The 19,417-nt window shown below is 46.6% G+C and overlaps 1 protein-coding gene across 3 annotated transcripts in view; it reads right to left on the reverse strand.

Moving 5' to 3' along the window:
- Positions 1-19,417, reverse strand: part of LRRTM4 (leucine rich repeat transmembrane neuronal 4) — a 207,683-nt gene that overhangs the window by 69,670 nt on the left and 118,596 nt on the right. Inside the window, exon 3 of one of the 3 annotated variants that reach the window (XM_040087737.2) lies at positions 6,114-6,369. The exons of the other annotated variants lie outside the window; for them this stretch is intronic. Within the exon in view, the coding sequence (XP_039943671.1) occupies positions 6,334-6,369 (36 nt within the window). The 3' untranslated portion in view covers positions 6,114-6,333. Of the gene's footprint in view, positions 1-6,113; positions 6,370-19,417 lie in introns of those variants that run through there. 3 annotated transcript variants of the gene reach the window in all.

Below are 19,417 nucleotides of genomic sequence, written 5' to 3' on the forward strand. Positions count from 1 at the left end.
CCATGTCCATTGGCCCAAATAATCCTCATTAAAGCTTTGCCCAACCCCATTTTCCCCTCAGTGACACCAGGACTCCATCCCTCCATGACCAATGGCGCAAATAATCCCCATTTATGTTATGCCCATCCCCTTTTCCCCTCAGTGACTCCAAGATCCCATCCCTCCATGACCATTGGCCCAAATAATCCTCATTAAAGCTTTGCCCAACCCCATTTTCCCCTCAGTGACACCAAGATCCCATTTCTCCATGTCCATTGGCACAAATATTCCTCATTAAAGCTGCACCCATCCCCATTTTCCCCTCGGTGTCACTGGGACTCCACCCCTCCATGTCCATTGGCAGGAATAATCCTCATTAAAGCTTTGCCTGTTCCCAATTTCCCCTCAGTGACACTGAGATCCCATCCCTCCATGTCCATTGCCACGAATAATCCTCAATAGAGCTGCACCCATCCCCATTTTCCCCTCAGTGACGCTGAGATCCCATCCCTCCACATCCAGTGGCACAAATTACCCTCATTAACGCTGGGCCCATCCCTGCTCTCCAGGCTTTCCCTCCCAGCTCCCAGCTGCTCGCTCCAAGCCAACAAAGTCACAGGATCCTTCCCCAGCAGCTCTGGCTCTTTTGCTGCTCCCAAAGTGAGGGATTTTCCCTTGTCCCCCGTGCTCTGAATGCCAGGCTCGGATGCAAATAGGCCCAGCCCTTCCCTCCTGGAGAGAAATATGGACAACTCCAGTTATTAATTCCCCATTGTTGTTCCGACTTTAAACTGCTCTTTAAAGCCGCTGTGATCTCTTTCAAGCAGTGGAGGAAAAGAACACTTTAATCACTAAAAGTGCATTAAAAATTCAGCACTCGAATCCTGCCTAATAGATTGATATTTCCCATGAGCTGGCAGGGGAAGATTAGCTATTAAAAATTCCCTTGTCCACCGGCACGTTAAATCCACCTGAAATTGGGCCCTGCTTGTTTGCTTGTTTGTTTCTTCTGGTTAAAGAGACACTTAAATTCTGACCTCTTCGCACTTTAAATAAATCAGGGGAGTTTATTTCTGTGTTTTTACGGGGTTTTAAGGCCAGCCTCCATTTCAAGAGCTGCAGGCACTGGATGCTGCCTGTCCTTCCCGAATTCCCAAGGCTGCCTCGATGTTTGCAGGACACTGGATGAGGATCTTGGCGCACTTAAATCCAGGTGTCTTAAACTCTGCAAATTCTGCTTTGTCACCCCAAACTTCTCCATTAGCTGGGATGAGGGTTGAGCTAAAGAAGGCACGAACACTGCAGAGAACCGGGGAATCCAGTGAAAGCTGAAATCAGCCTCTGGAAGTGCAAATTCCTCCCCACTGATGGATTTAGGGTATGTAGAGAGGAGTTTTTTCACAGTTTAAAACCAGGATTTTCTTTTCCAACCTCAATCCAGGTTGAATTTGGTTTGAATTTGACCAATGCTGGACACCTCAGAGCTTTATGGTCACAAAAATTAAGGGGAAAAAAAAAAAATAATTTATAGGCAAATCCATCCCTCTGTGACAGCTGAGTGAATTCTGCTCTGACGAGATCCCGTAGATAAATTTCTGTTTCATTTCATGGTATTTCTTGCAGCGTGATATTCCAAGCAGAAATCACACTGGGAACAATTTGGGATGGAATAGAAAATGATAATGTCTAGACAGAGATGCTGCCTGAAGTATTTTCAGGGAATGAAAAAAAACCCCAAGCATTAGCAGCAGCTCTAATAGCTACAAGTTAATAATGACAATGTTAATTTTAATTTTAATGATTCGAGGTGGGCACTTAACAAAACAAAACAAAACAAAAAAAACAGACCAAAAACCACAAACAAAACAAAACAAAACAAACAAACAAACAAAAAAAACCCCAAAAAACCAAACCAAAACAAACAAAAAAAACCCCACCAACCCCCCCCCCCCCCCCGAAACAAAATCAATGAGCTGGAATAGGAATTCTAATTTGGAAATCTGGACAATTATTAATCATTTGTATTATTCAATTAATAGTGACTTTTCTAATTAATAGGATGGTTTATGTCCCCATCTGGTATTCAAAGACATCATTCATTTTTATTCTTGGGAAATAAACAGGTGCAAAGGGATTGATGCACTAATAGGAGAGGGAAACTAAGCACTGGATTTGCTTTTCCATTTCAGACCAAATAATTCCCTTGGAAAAGAATAATTTTTTTTTAATGCTCCAATGATTTAATGTCCTCTATCCCCATCTACACCCCCACCTTTTTTCTTTTTTTCTTTTATTCACAGAACGTTTTCTGTGGAGATGGAACCCCTTGAAATTGTGAGGTTGCAGATATCCAGAAAGAGTTTTCCTGCAAATATTTACACAGGGAGTGACCCGGAGTGGAACTCAGCTCTTCAGAGAATCAAAAAATATTCCTCCTAAACTTCTTTTCTGTCTCAAAAAAGCAGCTGGGACTCAGGAGGAGCCTTTCAGGGACTTGTCACATCCAAATACTTGCAGGAGAGTTTGAAATTTTCATTCTATGAGGTCAAATTAAGTCAAACTGGGGGTGTTTAGTCATTACCTCAGTTTTGTGAAAAAGAAATTACATGGTTTGGGTTTTTTTTTTAAAGAAAGATGGAATAGAAGTATGAGAGTGGCATTAAAAACATGATAATCAGGTCTTGTCAGAACAAAACCAACAGCTTGGGGGATCTGGATCCTGTGGGGTTGGGAATAATCAGAATCTGTTCCTTTCTGTCTCAAAAAAGCCCCCACATTTTTTATGAGCTCAGCTGAGTTCTGCAGCTCAGCTCCCCCAGCCAAAGCTGCTCCTTGGCTTTTCCAAGAACACGAAAGAAAAATGGGAAAAAAATCCCCCAAAATACAAAACCAAAACCAAAACCCAAAAACCAAAACCCAAAACCCAAAACCCAAAACCCAAAACCAAACCCAAACCCAAACCCAAACCCAAACCCAAAACCAAACAAAAATTCCCCTCTGGATGTGGGAGGAACCTTCCCATGGGCAGAACAGTTCCCAGCCCCTTCCTGGGGAATCCAGCACTGCCCTTTCCCTAAAAATGCTCCTTTTCCCTCTGGAGGAGTCTCTGCTCTGCCCGTGGATCCATGAAGGATCTGGGCTCCTTCCCTGGAATCCATGACTCCAAAATTATTGATATCCAACTGATAACTGGAGTTATCAATTCTCCTTCCAGCCAGAGCAGCTGCTCCAGGTGGTCCAGGGGAAAACAAAACAAAACAAAACAGGGAAAGAGAGAAGAAGAAGGAGGGGGGAAAGAGAGAGAAGAAGAGAAAAGGGTGGGAAAAGAGAGGGAAGAAAAAAATGGATGGGAAAAGAGAGGGAAGAGGAGAAAGGGGTGGGAAAGAGAGAAGGAAAAAGGAGTGGGAAAAGAGAGGGAAAAAAGAATGGGAAAAGGGAGGAAAGAGGAAAAAGGGGTGGGAAAGAGAGAAAGAAAAAGGAGTGGGAAAAGAGAGGGAAAAAAGAATGGGAAAAGGGAGGAAAGAGGAAAAAGGGGTGGGAAAACAGAAGGAAAAAAAAAAGGGGGGGAAGTGAGGGAAGAAAAAAAGGACAGGGAAAGAGAGAGAAGGAGAAAAAAGGGAAGAAAAGTGGGAGGAAGAAAAAGGGGAGAAGTGAGGGAAGGAGAGAAAGGGTGAAAAGAGAGAGGGAAGAAGAAGGGAGAAAAGAGAAAAAGAAAAGGAAGAGAAGGAAGGAAGGAATAAGAAGAAGGGGAAAGAAAGATGAAGAGAGAAAAAAGAAGCAGAAGGGGGAAAAAGAAAGAAAAATGAGGGGAAAGGAAAGAAGAAGAAGAGGAACAGGAAAAGAAAACACCCTAAATTAAAAAAAATTGGAAATAAAAGCCCCAATGAGAAAAAATAAAACCCTGTCCTGCATCCATCATCTGCTCACATCATAAATCAGGCTGGAAAAACTCATGTGGAGGAAACTCACATTCCCAGCTAGCTGAGGATCCAGATTCCCTGGATAAAAACTCAGATAAGAATTTTTTTCTCCCCCAGTACAATTTCTAGTTCTTCAACTTCCAGCCCGGGGCACTCCAGAGGGAGCTGGACAAGTTCTAGAGGTATGGGATGTTCTCCCTCCAGGCCAATGTCCACCCGTGAAATATATTCCATTTAGCCTTGGCAAAATGAGTCATCTCCTCACAGCCTGAATTTCCCATTTAAAAAAAAAAAAAAAAAATTAAAAAAAAGAGAAGGAATTAAAAAGCTAATTATTTCTGTAACCAGGCAATGAGATAGGAGAAAATTGCAACCAGAGCTTCAGCTCCTCAGAATTTGCTAAGCCAGACCCCGTTCTGGTTCAAACACTCCCCGGAACGCTCTGGGTCAGATTTTTGCTATTTTCTCCGGAGCTCTGTCTCATCCCAGCTGTTCATCTCCAAAGAGAGACACAGACCGAGGCTGGGCCTAAATAAATTGATTATTTTCAGTGTTTTCAGTATTGAATCAGGCCTGCAGTTTTCAGCCCGGGCATGGTTTAGAGGGTGAGGATGTTCTTTAATGCTTTTGCCTTCATAAAAAGGGGCCATAAACCTGCATGGGATTAAAGCACCGGGACAAACGGGGCAATAAACACAACTCATCCCCTCCAACCTCCTGGACAGAGCCTACCTGCCGCCCCTAAAGTTCCTCTGAAAGGCAGTTTTCAGGGAGGAAAAGGGAATTCAGGGATCCTGGCCACAAATTTAAGGTTTAAAGAGATTTTTTGTGCAGGAATGGGCAGCCAGGGTGTGCGTTATGAGCTTGGGCAGGGCGGTCACACAGGGCTTGGGACAGAGCAGGAGAGGACAGGCGACCCACAGACCTCCAGAGAATCCCAGGAGGGGATAAAAACATACATCAATTGCAAAAAAAGTGTAACCAAACTCAAAATAAAAATAATAAAAAATCATAATTAAATAATCTATTTAATTAACTAAACCTACACCATTTTACCCACCCCTCCCTTTTAAAAATAAATATGTATATATTAATTATCATCATAATTATCATGGTATTTATACCTTATCTACTGCAATATATCAAAAAAAAAATTAACAAAATCATCAAAACAGTTTTCATAATTCAAACAGGAGGGGGAGATGCTGGTCACTAAAAATTTTAGACTTTCTGTACTGACAGACTCTAGCCCTCAAAAAACCGCTCAGTTTAACATAAGGCCGTAAAAAAAGCTTCCCAAAATTAAATGATTAAACTAAGATTATAGGTGTATAGTTTAAATAGAAGTATGTAATGTCACGTAATAAAAAAAAAATTAAATGTTAAAGCTTTAAAGTGTAGTAATATATATATATAAAACAAATCAAGTTTGGCTTGGAAAAAACCTTAAATATGATCCTATTAAATCTGATCCCGTGGGCAGGGACACCTTCCCCTATCCCAGGGTGCTCCAAGCCCTGTCCAGCCTGGCCGTGGACATTTCCAGGGATCCAGGGGCAGCCGCAGATCTTCAGGACAGCCTCTCCACCCTGTGTCCATGACCTGGACACACCCAAACCCCTGTCCGGGCAAATCCCTGGAATCAACACTCCCAGAGCTTTTGTGTTTAATTTTGGGATTCGTCGGATTGGGAATTAATGAACCCATGGATGGCAGCGCATGGATGATGAGATCAATCATCCTGGGTCTCCAGGAGATCCTGGGATGCTCCCTGGTTGAGGCGCAGGGGGAAGGGTGCAGATATTTCCCATTTAACCCTTCCAAGTGTCAGCTCTGGCCACAGGCACCACTGAAAGGGAGGAAGGAAAAAATAAGGAACTCCAGGACAGATTTATTCCCAACAAACGGAGCACTTGGCATTCCCACAGGCAGGTCCAGCTTAATGTGATATTTAATTTAAAGCTTGGGCTGCTGCACGAGCACTCCCAAAGTTATTTTATCCCACGGGATCTGACTTTTATTTGAATTCCCTCCCATTTATGCCCTGGGTCAATTCTGAACAGGCCGAGTGGAAATGTGAGCACCAACACCACGACAGCCCATGGGAATTGTCAGCTTCTTTATCTCCTGCCCAGGACTCCTACTGAACAAAATCTGGCATTTTTACCTGCATCCAGGTAAAGATTTCCACGGGCTTGTCCCTCCCACACCCCTTTCCCTGCCCGCTGGGTGTCCGGAATTTCCCTGGAGGAGCCAATGGAGTTTAAGGATTCTTCCACCATGAGCTTTGACTTTCAAATGGAAGCCTTGGGATCAAGACAAATCCATCATTCCAATGCCCAGAACGGAGCTGCTGGAGCCAAAGGAAATGAATCCAGGCCGTGGATCATTAGCCATGTGTGGAGTGCTGCTCCCAGAATTAATGGATGCTGTGTCACGCCTTGGGACTGCCGCAGCCCGTTCCAGTCAGCTGGAAAAAGGACAGAGGCAAAATTCTGTTCTATTTTTTCCCCTCTTTTCTTCCTTCCTGCCTCCTTTGAAAATCCTCACTGCTGGGAGCTGCTCCAGGGAGTAATTCTGGATCTGACTCGGAGTAATTCATGCCCTGACTGAGTAAGGGCTGCTGCTCAGCATTAACCCAAAGGTGAATTAGCAAAATTACGGAGCAATATTAATGAGGAACTCCAGCTCCTCTCCAGGCACGGGGCATTCCTGAATGGAATTCCCCTTGGGATCAGGGTTTGGCCACCTGCACAAGAAAAACCCACAAAAAAATCTGATTTTATCGCTCAAATGTCCAACTTTGGTGCTTCTGGTTTGAGGCTGGCCATGAAAACCAGGGATGCTGCTTCCTCCTGATCCTGCAGCAATAATAAAATCCTGGAATGCTTTGGGTTGGAAGAGACTTAAATCCCAGCCAGTGCCACCCCTAAGATGGGCAGGGACATCTCCCACTGCCCCAGGCTGCTCCAAGCCCTGTCCAACCTGGCCTGGGACATTTCCAGGGATCCAGGAGCAGCCACAGCTCCTCTGGGAATTCCATCCCAGCCCCTCCCAACCCTCACAGCCAGGAATTCCTTCCCAAAATCCCATCTAAGCCTTCCCATGGAATCTTGGATGCATCTGGATTGGAAGGGACCTCAAAGCCCATCCAGTCCCACCATGGGCAGGGACGCCTCCCGCTACCCCAGGTTGTTCACCTGGAGCAGGGATCCAGGTGCATTCCATATTTCTGCCCAATATCCCATTTAAACCAGCACCTGGAATCCTGAATTCATTTGGGTTGGAAGGGACCTTCAAGCCCATCCAGTTCCAACCCAAAACACCTTCCCCTAACCCAGGCTGCTCCAAGCCCTGTCCAACCTGGCCTTGGGCACTTCCAGGGATCCGGGGGCAGCCACAGCTCCTCTGGGAATTCCATCCCAGCCCCTCCCCACCCTCACAGCCAGGAATTCCTTCCCAGATAATAAACCCTGCGCAGAACTGGACATTCCCTAATTAACAATTGCCAGACATCCCCTAATTATCAATGTCCACATGCTGTCTTTTATCTGAGGGTATCCAAGTACTTTCTAAACCTTGGGATGCATCCCAGGGACTCAGTGAACAAACAGCTCCTTTGGGACTGAGAGCACTGCCAGAACCTGGAGAAATGAGGAAAAATCCATCCCATGAAACCTCTACTTGCACAAAGCAACAACAACCCAGCACTCATTCCAAGCTCCAGTCCCTGGGGAGGGACCCCACGATGCTGCAGCCACTCAAGGACAGGCTCTGTCCCACCTTTAAAGGTGAAAAATACAAATATAGGTGATATTCCAAGGAACCTGTGGGATTCCTCACTTATGAAGCCATTTCCTAATTCTTTTACAGAATCTCTTCCCTGCACAGACGTTCCAGTGGCTCCCTGGTAACTCCAGGCCAGCAGACTTTTCTATCCCAGCTCATCCCATTCCACTTGTTTCTCCAAAACATCCAGCAAACATTAAGAGGAGAGCTGTTTATTTTAAGGAAATCATTCTTGGCACATGAAAATACAGAGCTGCCAAGAGATTTTCGCTTTTGACCAAAGCCCTTCCCTGACCTGGGGCTGAGACAGAGCAAGGCCCTGATTTCCTCCGGTCGGAAATGAAGGGGAGAGCTCAAGGAGCAGCAGGTCTTGGATCCCCACTGGTGACAGAGGCAGATTTGCCTCCCCAAACCTGCAAATATTCATGTGCAGGTGTATTTTTATCTCAGGTGCCACAGTGTCGGTGCCGCTCAGCCCCAAATGAACCGACCTTTACAGACACTCGAAAGCCCCCTTTGAAAAGAAAGAAATAAATAAACAGAACGAGCTGTTGGAAGGGCAACGGATGCAAATTCAATATCTCCTGATTTTATTCCAGGGTTTTGCCAGTGACTTAATGAACAATCACAGACAAGCCACTTCATGTTGTTTCTCAATACATTAATTAGGAATAACAACGCTCATCTCCCAGGCAGCTCCACAGCTGAAGGTGCTGTGCGGCGAAGATTTCCTTTTTATTGCGTTTAAAAAGCCCACCCCCACTTGGGGATGCAAACAATTTGCCAGAATTTTCCACATCAAAACAAACAGCAACTCCACCAGAATGCCACGAGCAAGAACAACAAAGCTTTGTGCTCACCCAGGGGCACTGCTGAGGATCCAAATTCATTTGCCATGAAAAGCTACAGATTTAGGGTCATGCTCCACTAAATAAAAGTCAAAAGGCTCAGGGAATTTGGTAGCAAATTTTTCCGTGCCTAACTATCCCATTTGGAAGAATATATCATATATGTTTATAACAATAGACTTTCAAGTTGTCAGCGCTCCCAGTTCTCGCTGAATTTGCTTTCCAGACCTTTTGGAGCTGCCAGAGGAAGGGGAGGAGAAGTTGAGGGATCAGGACATTGCTGTGTCCACTCCTCCGGAGTGGGGAACTCAGCAGCAGATCCTCTCACACAGCTGGGATTCACCGCAGGGCCCCACTCACCAGGACACGGACACAAACGATTTAATTCATTTAATTCGTTCAATATCCCAACCAAGAGCTGGGAGAAGGAAGAGTTCTGCTGTGGTTCCCTACAGCAGATGGGAGGCACAGAAAAATGACTTCGCTTTCCACACTGGACACACAACATCTGGGACTGGCTTTGGAATTAAAATGGTTTGGGTTGGAAAGGATCTTAAAGCTCAGCTGGATCCAACCCCCTGCCGTGGAGAGGGAATAATTCTGCATTCGGTTTTATGTTTTATGGACAAAGTAAAGATGATTTCACTGTTGCCCCATTGCTTTGGGTACTGAACTCCTGAGTTCTGTATCTGCTGGAAATTCAGCGATAGAACAGCTATGGCTGAATTGGCTCAGTGTGGCGACAGCTGCAGGGTCTGCATTGAAAAATCACATTTTTCACTGGTCGTTCAGAAATCCTAACTTTTGTGGACTTGCACTGGATCAAAATGATGTTCTGAGAGCTCCAGCTTGGCTCCAGCTAAGAGCAGCACCAACATTTGCACCAGCTCCCAAAGTACCAGGCGGGGTGGTGACAAATTTCTGCTAAAAAAAAGGAGAAAATTCGGGTAACCCTGAGTAAGGAAAATCTGTGTAATTTGGGTAACTTTGTGTAATTTGAGTAACTCTGAGTAACCCCCAACACCTGTAAGAGCCGCCAGGTCACAGCTGCCTCCAGCACCAGGTTTGGCCACCCCAGGTCACACCTTGAGTGCAAGGGGTGTAAAATCAGACAGAAAGATAATGTCCTTAAAACGTCTCACAGAAATGATGGAAAGAGCTGGAGTTTAATCTTAAAAGTCCTCATTGATCATTTTAAGGACTCCTTGACGTCCCTCTCTTGAAACAATATAATTCTCTGCAATTATCCCTGCACTCTGTGAGTTTGGCATGGTGCGCTGGGAACCCCTGGGATTGCTGCTGCAGTGAATTCTGTGTTTTTTTGCAGGATTTGGAGCAAGTCAAGGGGGAGCCAGCAGACAGGAAGAAGATTAGGGGTTCTGCATTTCTCTGTCACGTCACCAGCTCGAATCAGGCAGATAACACAGAACGATTCCCCCCAGGAGTCGGCTCTTCCCCCAGGTGGGTGCCCCAGCTGGACCGGCGTTGCTGTGGTGCTCGTGAGGAAAGCTCAGGGAAGGTGTCCTGGTTTGGGAAGACAGGCGTCTGCCAGGGAAAGCTGGAGCTTCCCTTGGAGTGGAGAATGTAAACCCTCTTCCCCTGAATTATTGCAATTTTGAAATTAAGGGGCTTTCAGGCAAAGATATGGGAATAGGAGTAACAGTTCTTTGCTAGGAAAACTAAAATAAAATACAGTAGAACAAAAACCCCTAACAAACAAAAAGAAAACCCTGACAGAGTCAGAGCACAGCCTGGCCCCTGCTGGTCAGGGCGCTGGTATCAGTCCAATCAAACCCTCCTGCAGTGGCAGATGTGGTTCTGTTGCAGCAATGATCCTGCAGCAGGGTGCAGTTTTCCTCTGAAGCTCCAGCGCTGCTGAGATGGGTCCGGGGTTCCTCTGGCAATCCAGGGCACACAGGCTGTGCTGCTGTTCCCAATCCCAGATTTTATCCAGGTGGGAATGCCGGGCTCCTCCCCTGGGTGCAGCATCTCCCCATGGATGATGGAATTGTCTCAGCCCCGCAGTGAGCCCGGATGGCCCAGGAACAGCAGAGATCCCTGCAGGGAGGATGGGGGCTGGAAGGGATAAAGAACGCTGCCACACCTGGTTTGACAGCTGAGCCATGAACAGAAGATCCTGCTGGAGTCACAAGGAATGGGTCATGGAAGAGAAAAAACACTGTTTTCATAGAAGAGCTAAAAACACCTCGACAAGAATTTCAATGATTTGGGTCCTGAGGGTGCCAGTGTAACTGGTGTTACCCATAACCTCAGTTTCTCTTCTTCCATGCTCAAAAAATGTGACAGACTTGTTCTCCAGGTCCATGAAACGGTCCAAGTCCTGCTCTCATCCATGAATGCTCCAGATGCTAGCTGCACCACTTGAATTTTATGATGAGTGATAAATAACTCAAGGAGATGGAGTGCTTAAAGTGAAATAATTGACCAAAGTCAGTGCCCACCTGCTGCCCCTGGGGCTCAGGACGTTTTCTGGAGCAGTGGCATGCCCAGCTCCTCTATGAATCTGTCCCGGTACAATTTTTGTCCAAGACTAAATAAAGAGATGCATTTTCAAGATGAACAAGTTCACTGCTGCAGGTTTTGACATCAATTTTGGTGCCTGCGTGCAGCGTCACAGGACAGCTGGCTTCAAACTCATGGGGCGGGATCTGGGGAGCTCCCTGCACGCCGGGTTTGACAAAGAGTTGATCACTGAGATGGTCCGGGCTTTGCAGAGCTGCAAGGGATGCTTCCTTGCAGGAATTCTGCACTGACACCAGCAGCTCGGCTGGTGCCACCCAGCTGTGCCCTCCCCAGCCCATCTGTTGCGGCAAAAGCGCTTTCAGAGGACTCGCTTTTTAGTCCCAGCCTGATGTGTGCAGCCTTCCATGCCACAGCCTCCTACAGGTGCTCAGTCTTTACATCCTACAGCAATAGTCCGGCAGAAATTACTTTATTCTGTGGGAATTAGTCAAATTCAGCCAGTCCCAGCTGTCCCCAGTTTCTGATACACAAACTGCCACTAAATTTCAAAATAAACCCTGACAAAGGAATAAAACTGCCCAGCCAAGGAGCTTTTTCAGTGCTTATTATGACTGGATCTGGAAAAAGGATCAAACAGGATCATTCTAGGACATGGAAAACATGAGACTGATTAAAAGTCAACCCCAATATCCTCTCCTCTGGCCCTGGAGTTCATTTAACAGGCATAAGGATGAAATTGAAACAAAAATAATTGAAGGAATTATTTGTAAGATGCACAGAGCCGGGCAATGGCTGTGTTATGGTTTGACATCCAAAGGACGAGGTCTGGGTGACAGCAGGATGCTGGTTAAGCATGAAATCACAGAATTCCTAAATCACATCCAGTGCCACCCCTGCCACGGGCAGGGACAGATCCCACTGTCCCAGGGTGCTCCAGCACCTTGGACACTTCCAGGGGTGGGGCAGCCACAGCTCTGGAAAACTCAAATAATCCCTCAAATAATCCCTCAATAAACCCCTCAATAAACCCCTCAATAAACCCCTCAATAAACACCTCAATAAACACCTCAATAAACACCCAATTCCCGCTGTCCTGGCTCCCCAGGGAGGATGCAGAGCATGCTGCTCTCCCTGGAATTTGGTTCTTTGCTGTTCTCTTTGAGCGAGAGGATGCAGAAATCTCTCCCCAGCCCCTGGGATTTCCTAAACCTCACAGGGAATGGGAATGAGCTCCTCTTCTGGTTAGCCCCGGGGCTCTCCCTCACTCCAGCATTCCCAGGATTGTCACCGCCAGGAAGCTCATTGAAGGCTCACTGTCAATGAGCAAAATTCAGCGAGCTCAATTCCAGCTGCAGTCCGGCCTCACAAAGCTCTTCCTGACACCAGCAGGCAGAGCTGGGCTCAATCCCGTCGGGTTTGGGTCATGCTCCTGCCCCAAAGTCCTTGGGGAGTCCTCTGCTCCCTCAGAACTGAATATTCACGGCACGGAATCATCAAACAGACACAAAAAGGAACAATATCATGGCACAGGACGTGACTCAGCCGTAACTCAGCGCTGGTTCTGCTCAGCCCCCTCAGACTTGTTTACATGAGGAGAGCAGGGCAAAAAGAAGCCACAGAAGGGCTGAAGCACAGAGTGGGAAGTGACAGAAGGCTGATGAAATCATGGAATCGTTTGGGCTGGAAAAGATCATTGAGTCCAACCATTCCACCAGCACTGCCAAGGCCACTGTGTCCCCAAATCCCCAAATCCCAAACACCCCAAATCCCTCCAGGGATGGGGAATCCACCACGGCCCTGGGCAGCTGTGCCAGGGCTGGACAACTCTTTCCATGAAGAAATTTTCCCAAATATCCACCCTGAGCCTCCCCTGGCCCAGGCTGAGGCCGTTCCCTCTGCTCCTGTCCCTGTTCCTGGGAGCAGAGCCCGATCCCCCCCGGCTGTCCCCTCCTGTCAGGAGCTGTGCAGAGACACAAGGTCCCACCTGAGCCTCCTTTTCTCCAGGCTCAGCCCCTTCCCAGCTCCCTGAGCCTCTCCTGGTGATTCCTTGGGAAGGCTGGGCTGGAACAGAGACTGGACAGAGATAAAGGTGATATTTATTGAAAGGACTTTAGGGTAAACCTTGAGCAGGAAAAGAGCCTGGCAAGGGACGCACCCAAGGTGGAACCAAAATGGGCACAAAATGGACACAAAATGGTCACAAAATGGACAGGTGGTCACGAGGTCTCACACTTTGATAAGTCTTGGTCCATTTGCACACTGGGGTTGAATTGTCCCATCCCAGCTCCAGGCTGTGAGGTCCCATCCTTCTTGTTCCTCCCTCCAGCCACCGCTGTTTGTGCTTTGGGGCTGAAAGTTGTCCTTGGTGTGCAGCAGGAGCAGGATTTGTTTTGTGTCGCTGCTGTGTGCAGAGAGCTGAGTGACCCTGAGTGTGAGCTCAGAGCTGCACCCTGGGCAGCGCAGAACCTGAAAATCATGGAAGTTAAAACTTAAAGCATCTCTGGTGCCCCAGCCCCTTCCCAGCTCCGCTCCCTTCCCTGGACACGCTCCAGCCCCTCCATGTTTTGGGGTGAGGGGTCCAGAACTGAGCCCTGGTCCTGTGGCCTCACAGAGGGTGACACAACGATGGAAATCCTTCCTTTCCTAAAATCCAGGTAGACACATCCACAGCCTCTCCCTCATTCATTTAGCAATTACCTGGCTGAGGTAATTATTCCCCTCTTTCAGATCATTCAGAGCAGATTTATTAATTGTTTAGGAAAGAGAGGCGGCTACAATGTCTTCCATATTTCCTTTATTAATTTTTAATTATTTTCTCCTAATTATTAGGACCCATTCTGCAATGTCCTGGATGAATGCTCATAATTAAAGTTCAAGTATTTGCTCTAAATTAAATCTGATCTCAGCTCTTGGGCAGAGGGAGGTGTGTGTGGGGGGATTTATTTTTTTCCCCTTTTTGAACAAGGAAAATTGAGGGAACACATTTGTTTCTGCCATCCACGGACGAGCTGCTTCTTTACAAGACAAATATTCCCCCAAGTTAATTTGGAGGTGGTTACATAATTCAGAATATCAATTTTGGGGTGCCATATGGGCAGAATAACAACTCCAAGGCAGCTCTGGAATGCCGGTGACCACTATTGCTCCACAAAGGAACTCGCTGGGGCCGCACGCTCATTTTATTCCCCACAGCCGAGGAAAAAACCCGAAAAATGAGAAATGCTTTATGTTTTCCCACATCAGTACTTCCCTCAAGGCCACAATCCCCTGTCACCTCCTGGCACGGCTCCAGTTTATTAATCCAGCCCCACTGCAATGAAAAAAAAAAAAAAATTCCATTCTGGGCACCACAAAGTCCCTTTTCCTCTGGCCCTCAGCAGCAGGCAAAGCATCCAGCAGGTTCCAGATAAAAATTGGGATGAACTCCATGAAATACAGCCCTAAAAGCTCTTCGTTCCCATGTTTCTACAGCCCCAGAAGCTGCCTGCAAATAAGCCCTGAAAATCCCTGGTCCAAGGGAAACAAATCCTAAAAAACTCGCGATCCAAGGGAAACAAGCCCTGAAACTTCCCAATCCGTGGGAAACAAGCCCTGAAAATTCCCAGTCCAAGGGAAACAAGCCCTGAAAATTCCTGATCCAAGGTGTTTTTTCATGCTCTCATTGGATCTCTCTTTGGTTAGGTAGGTTTGTGCTTTAATCCCATCAGATTCTGCGTCAGTTCTTCCAGGGATGTCAATGGAATAACAGAGAGTTCCACTGGCTTCAGTGAGGCTAAAACCTGTCCTGGAGAATGAATATATAAAAAATAAAAATAAAATTATAAAAATAAAAATTAACAAAACTAAAACTCAAACTAAATATAAATATGAATATGGATAAAAATATAAATATAAGAACATTTGTATCTATGGACCTGCAACGCTGTTCTTTCCTCCAGGTTTGATCCTGCAGGACAGCCCAGCCATTCCACGGCTTGAAAATCCCAGAGAACTTTGTTTACATCCTGAATTTCAGGGCTGCGTTTGTCCGGAACACAAACCCGCCACCTTCCTCCACTCGTTTAATCTGATTATGATGATTTATACAGTTCTGAAGGCCAACTTGCTGGTTGGGCTGTTCAAGAACGAGCACGCAGTTTACGTGTCTGGGCTTAGCAGTGGAGCTCTGACATTCAGAAAGGCGAGAATCCGCCCAAATTCATCTCTCCGTGTAAAAATTCCACTCTCCAGCCATCCTTTCTTGCTCCTAGCTCACGTGAAATTCTCTTACACAGGCGTGTGACACCCAAATTATTCCTCAGAGACCTTCCACAGCGTGAGGGCCCCACAGTGTTTGAAAACAACGGGAAATCTGCACAAACAATCCCAAATCACGGCGTCTTAACCCAAAACTCCTCTGGGGGAGATTACCCAGAGTTAAAAACCAGCGGTAAATGCAGAAGAACTTTCTCCGTGCTCCCTCCAAGCATCATTCCCGACATTTCTGGGAACTATTTTCAGGCATTTGATCTGTGCTGGCGTCAGTTGTTGCTACCCAGAGTAATCTCCTTTCACAGGAAAATAAAAAGGCTCCGTGAGATTATGTAAAATCAGCCAGGAATAGCAGCGGATATAAATACCCAGGATGGATGGACCGGGAACAGGCAGACAAGGAGGGATCTTTGGGAAGCACCAACCTTTGGATGCCTTCAGCAGGAATTCACCCCTTTGGGCAGGGACTGCCAGGACTTGAACTGATCCTTTAGGAACATTTGGGGCTGGGATTTTGGGAGCTGGAGCAGCTTTCGATCAGTCAGGACTGAGCTTAACCACAAAGAGTGAAATATCTTATTTTTAGTTTTGGAGCAAAGCTGGGACCTGTCTAAAGCTGGGACCTGTCTAAAGCTGGGACCTGTCTAAAGCTGAGTCAGGTCTAAAGCTGGGACCTGTCTAAACTTGACTCAGATCTTCCTTTTTGGTTCTTAGGGGAGGAACATTTTATTTTATTTAAGCCCATTTCAGCTTTAGCAGTTTTTGTGCTTTTTAAACAGCACTTTCTCTTTAGTTTTTTGTTGTTTTGTTGGTTTTTTTCTCTCTGCGTGTACTTTTTAATTGTTTTCCCTCCATCTCTGTGATTTCCCTGTTCTATGGAATGAAGAGCCTGAAGCAGAACCCAACTCTAATCCTGAAAAACTCCCTGACCGCAGGGAAAAGCTTGGCAGGAATGAGCTGGGGCTCCCATTCCTGCTGAACCGGGTTAAGTGAGGCTGTTTCGAAATTCCCACTGCTGGCTCCACATGAGCTGCCCAGGACCCTTGATTCCCTCTGGGCTGCAATTCCCAGAGGTTTAATTCCCACCTTTGTGCCACCAGTGCTGCTGGACACAATGATCAGCTTGCAGAGAAAATTGAGGGGGAAGCAGTCAGAAATTTTGGGTGACTTTTGGGAGGTCAGGGGCTTCACCTCAGCATTTTGGGACTTCCAGAAGATGGAGGAGGTAAATTTTCATGTTCCTCTGACATTTCTAACCCTCTATTGCAGTGTTTTGCAGCTTGTCTGGGAGGAAAGCTCACGGGAAAGGGATGGCGCAGCTCACACACCCTCCCACCACCCTCAGAGACCCCAGACCCCAAGGGGTGAGTAAGTTACACCTGGTTTGCTCTGGGGGAGAAGAATGATCAGCACTTCCACCAGCCACGAGCAGGGCACGTGAACACCTCCCCACCACTCACTGCCATCAAACCCGCAGGGAAATTGCTCACAGGGCATTTTCTCCCTGAAAACCCTTTCCTGCAGAGCCCGGGAGCTCCTCTGATGTGGGAAATGGATTTGTGGAGGATTCCCAAAGCCTGGCTGAAAGCTCACTCAGTCTTGTACATCTGTGTGCAAACTCTGAGATAAAATATCCTGACTTAGAAAGGCCATGGGATGGGATAGACGCTGCTGAGAGAGAAATGGAACTGGGAACGAGTTCCAAACGATGGCTTTATGTTGTAATGCACCCTCCACCCCAGAGTGAGCATTTCTGTGTAAGGAAAAGGGTTCCAGATTACCTGAAACATGTAGGGAAACCAAACTAGAAAGTTCTCCACTCGGAGGTGGAGAAAAGGAGACTCAGAGGTGACCTTATCACTCTCTACAACTTCCTGAAGGGTGGCTGTGGTCACCCGGGGGTTGGTCTCTTTCTTCAGGCAACAATGGACAGAACAAGAGGACACAGCCTCAAGCTGCGACAAGGGGGATATAGGCTGGATATTAGGAAAAAGTTTTTCACTGAAAGAGTGATAAAGTACTGGAATGGCTTGCCCGGGGAGGTGGTGGAGTCACCATCCCTGGATGTGTTTAAAAAAAGACTGCATGTGGCACTTGGTGTCATGGTCTAGTTGAGGTATTAGAGGTGGGTTGGACTCGATGATCTTGAAGGTCTCTTCCAACCTAAAAATTCTGTGATTCTGTGTGATTCTGTGATTCTGTGCCTTTCTCTTTGTAGCTGGCTCAATGCCGAGAGAGAAGCACCTGTTGGACTCTGTCGCTGCTGTTGCCTGCTCTTTTCAGCCTTGGGATGTTTTGCATTTTTGTAGCGGAGTTTGTCATGGATTTTAACATGAAGTGTTTGTTTTCGCATTCCTCCTTGGAGGAGGGACAGTTGATGGACTTCCAGTCTGACCAGTGGGGTCAGAGAGGTGGTGGCCTCATTCTCCAATCCCTGGTCGTTGTCCAGAATCCATATAAATCGAGGTTGAGGGATAAACCTTCCTCTTTTGCTCTTTTGCCCTGACTGTGAGTGTCGTTCTTTTCATGTCCGTCTAGCGACACACTGTCCTTCAAAGTCTGTGCCTTTTCCTATCAGCAATTGGGAATCCACCTGAGCTATTAAGTACTAAAGGAACTATACAAAATAACCAAAGGGTTTTTTGGGGCTGTCATAACAGTGCCAGGATGCTCCCTGCACTGTGTTCAACATGCATTTTCTTTGTGTGCTTATGTTTTTTATTTTCCCTGTTTATTAAACCTTTTATTTTGCAAAGCACATCTGGAGAAGTTGTCTCACTACGTGATTTAAGCCATTTCCCTGAACTGGCTGGACCCTCAGAAGTACTGGAAACCCAGTTTAGCTTTGCAAACAGTCCAGATATTTTGGGGAATTAGAACGGTGGAAGATGCATTGTACCAAACCCACGTGAGGTATTTTTAGATAATTGGCTTAGAAGTATTCACAGCATTGTGTGGCAAAAGCTGATAGGCCAAGAAACGCTTATAATGTTTTGTAGTTAGGAAATAGTTTGGCTTCTGATTTGTGATGGCGTGAGTTGTAACATCTGCACCATCTCACCCTTCTCATGAGACTGAAAGTGGAATAAAATCTTTTCAGACACCTCTCAGGAGCCCCATCTCTGGGTCAGAAAAAGAGTTTTTCTGACACTCTGAGGCCCACGAAAATCACATTTATTGGCACACAGAGGTCTCAGTGCCACTCTCCAGGCGCTGCTTTTGCCTGTGACAAAACATCCCCTGGATGGGCCATTGCAGAGCAGGGAATAAAGCAGAGCAGGGGAAGAGCAGTGCAGCAGATTAAGGAAAATCCAGAGAAGTGCTTTTCTGAGCAGAATGTGCACAAACACTTCCCTGAGTGATGGCTCAGGATCTCCTTAAATCACACAGAGCTGCTGCAAGGACTCCCCTGGCTTCAGCTCCTGCCTGTAATTGACCCTTTCAGCACTTCCCAGCTCCTTTCCTGACAGTTTATGGCTCCTGGGACCCCCAAATCTCCCGAGCCTTGATCCCTCTGTCCTGCTCTCACCTGAGAGCTCCCTGCCCATGATGTGAGACCCTCACAGCCCAGGAACTCTTGGGGACCCCGTGGTGATTCCATTGTTCACTGGGAGCTGCCACTGGAATTCCTGGTGCCAGCCCCACTCCAGGTCTCTTCCGTCCTGCCCTGGAAACATCCAGGCTGTGTTTTCACCCCGAGCTGCTCGGAACAGCTCAGGTCCCCGAGCAGTGGCTCTGCATTGGAAATCAATTTTATACCCATCTTGTTCAGCACAGGAGCCTTCAGTGTTTACAGATTTGGCCATTAAGTCACAACTGAAAATATTATCTTTTATCCCTCCCCCTCTCAAATCCCTGTCTGTCTGTTAGATCACAGCAGAAATTCAGGGTAATGATTATAAAAACTGTCAATGCCAATACCCAAACCCCTGCAGTTTAATCCTGAAACTCTAACGCGGAGGAGAATAAAGTTTAAAACAGATTTCACGTCACCATAATTAAGAAATCTGTGAGAGCCTGAACATGAAAAGCCAAAGGCACACTCTGCTTTTAATTCATTCCGCTCCTTACAAACAATGCAGATGCTCCGGCGCCGGGAATTGCGTTCTCTCCCTGGGAGCACAGGAACAATGGGATGTGACAATG

Source organism: Hirundo rustica, chromosome 28 (genome assembly GCF_015227805.2).
Source record: "Hirundo rustica isolate bHirRus1 chromosome 28, bHirRus1.pri.v3, whole genome shotgun sequence".
NCBI lineage: Eukaryota > Metazoa > Chordata > Aves > Passeriformes > Hirundinidae > Hirundo > Hirundo rustica.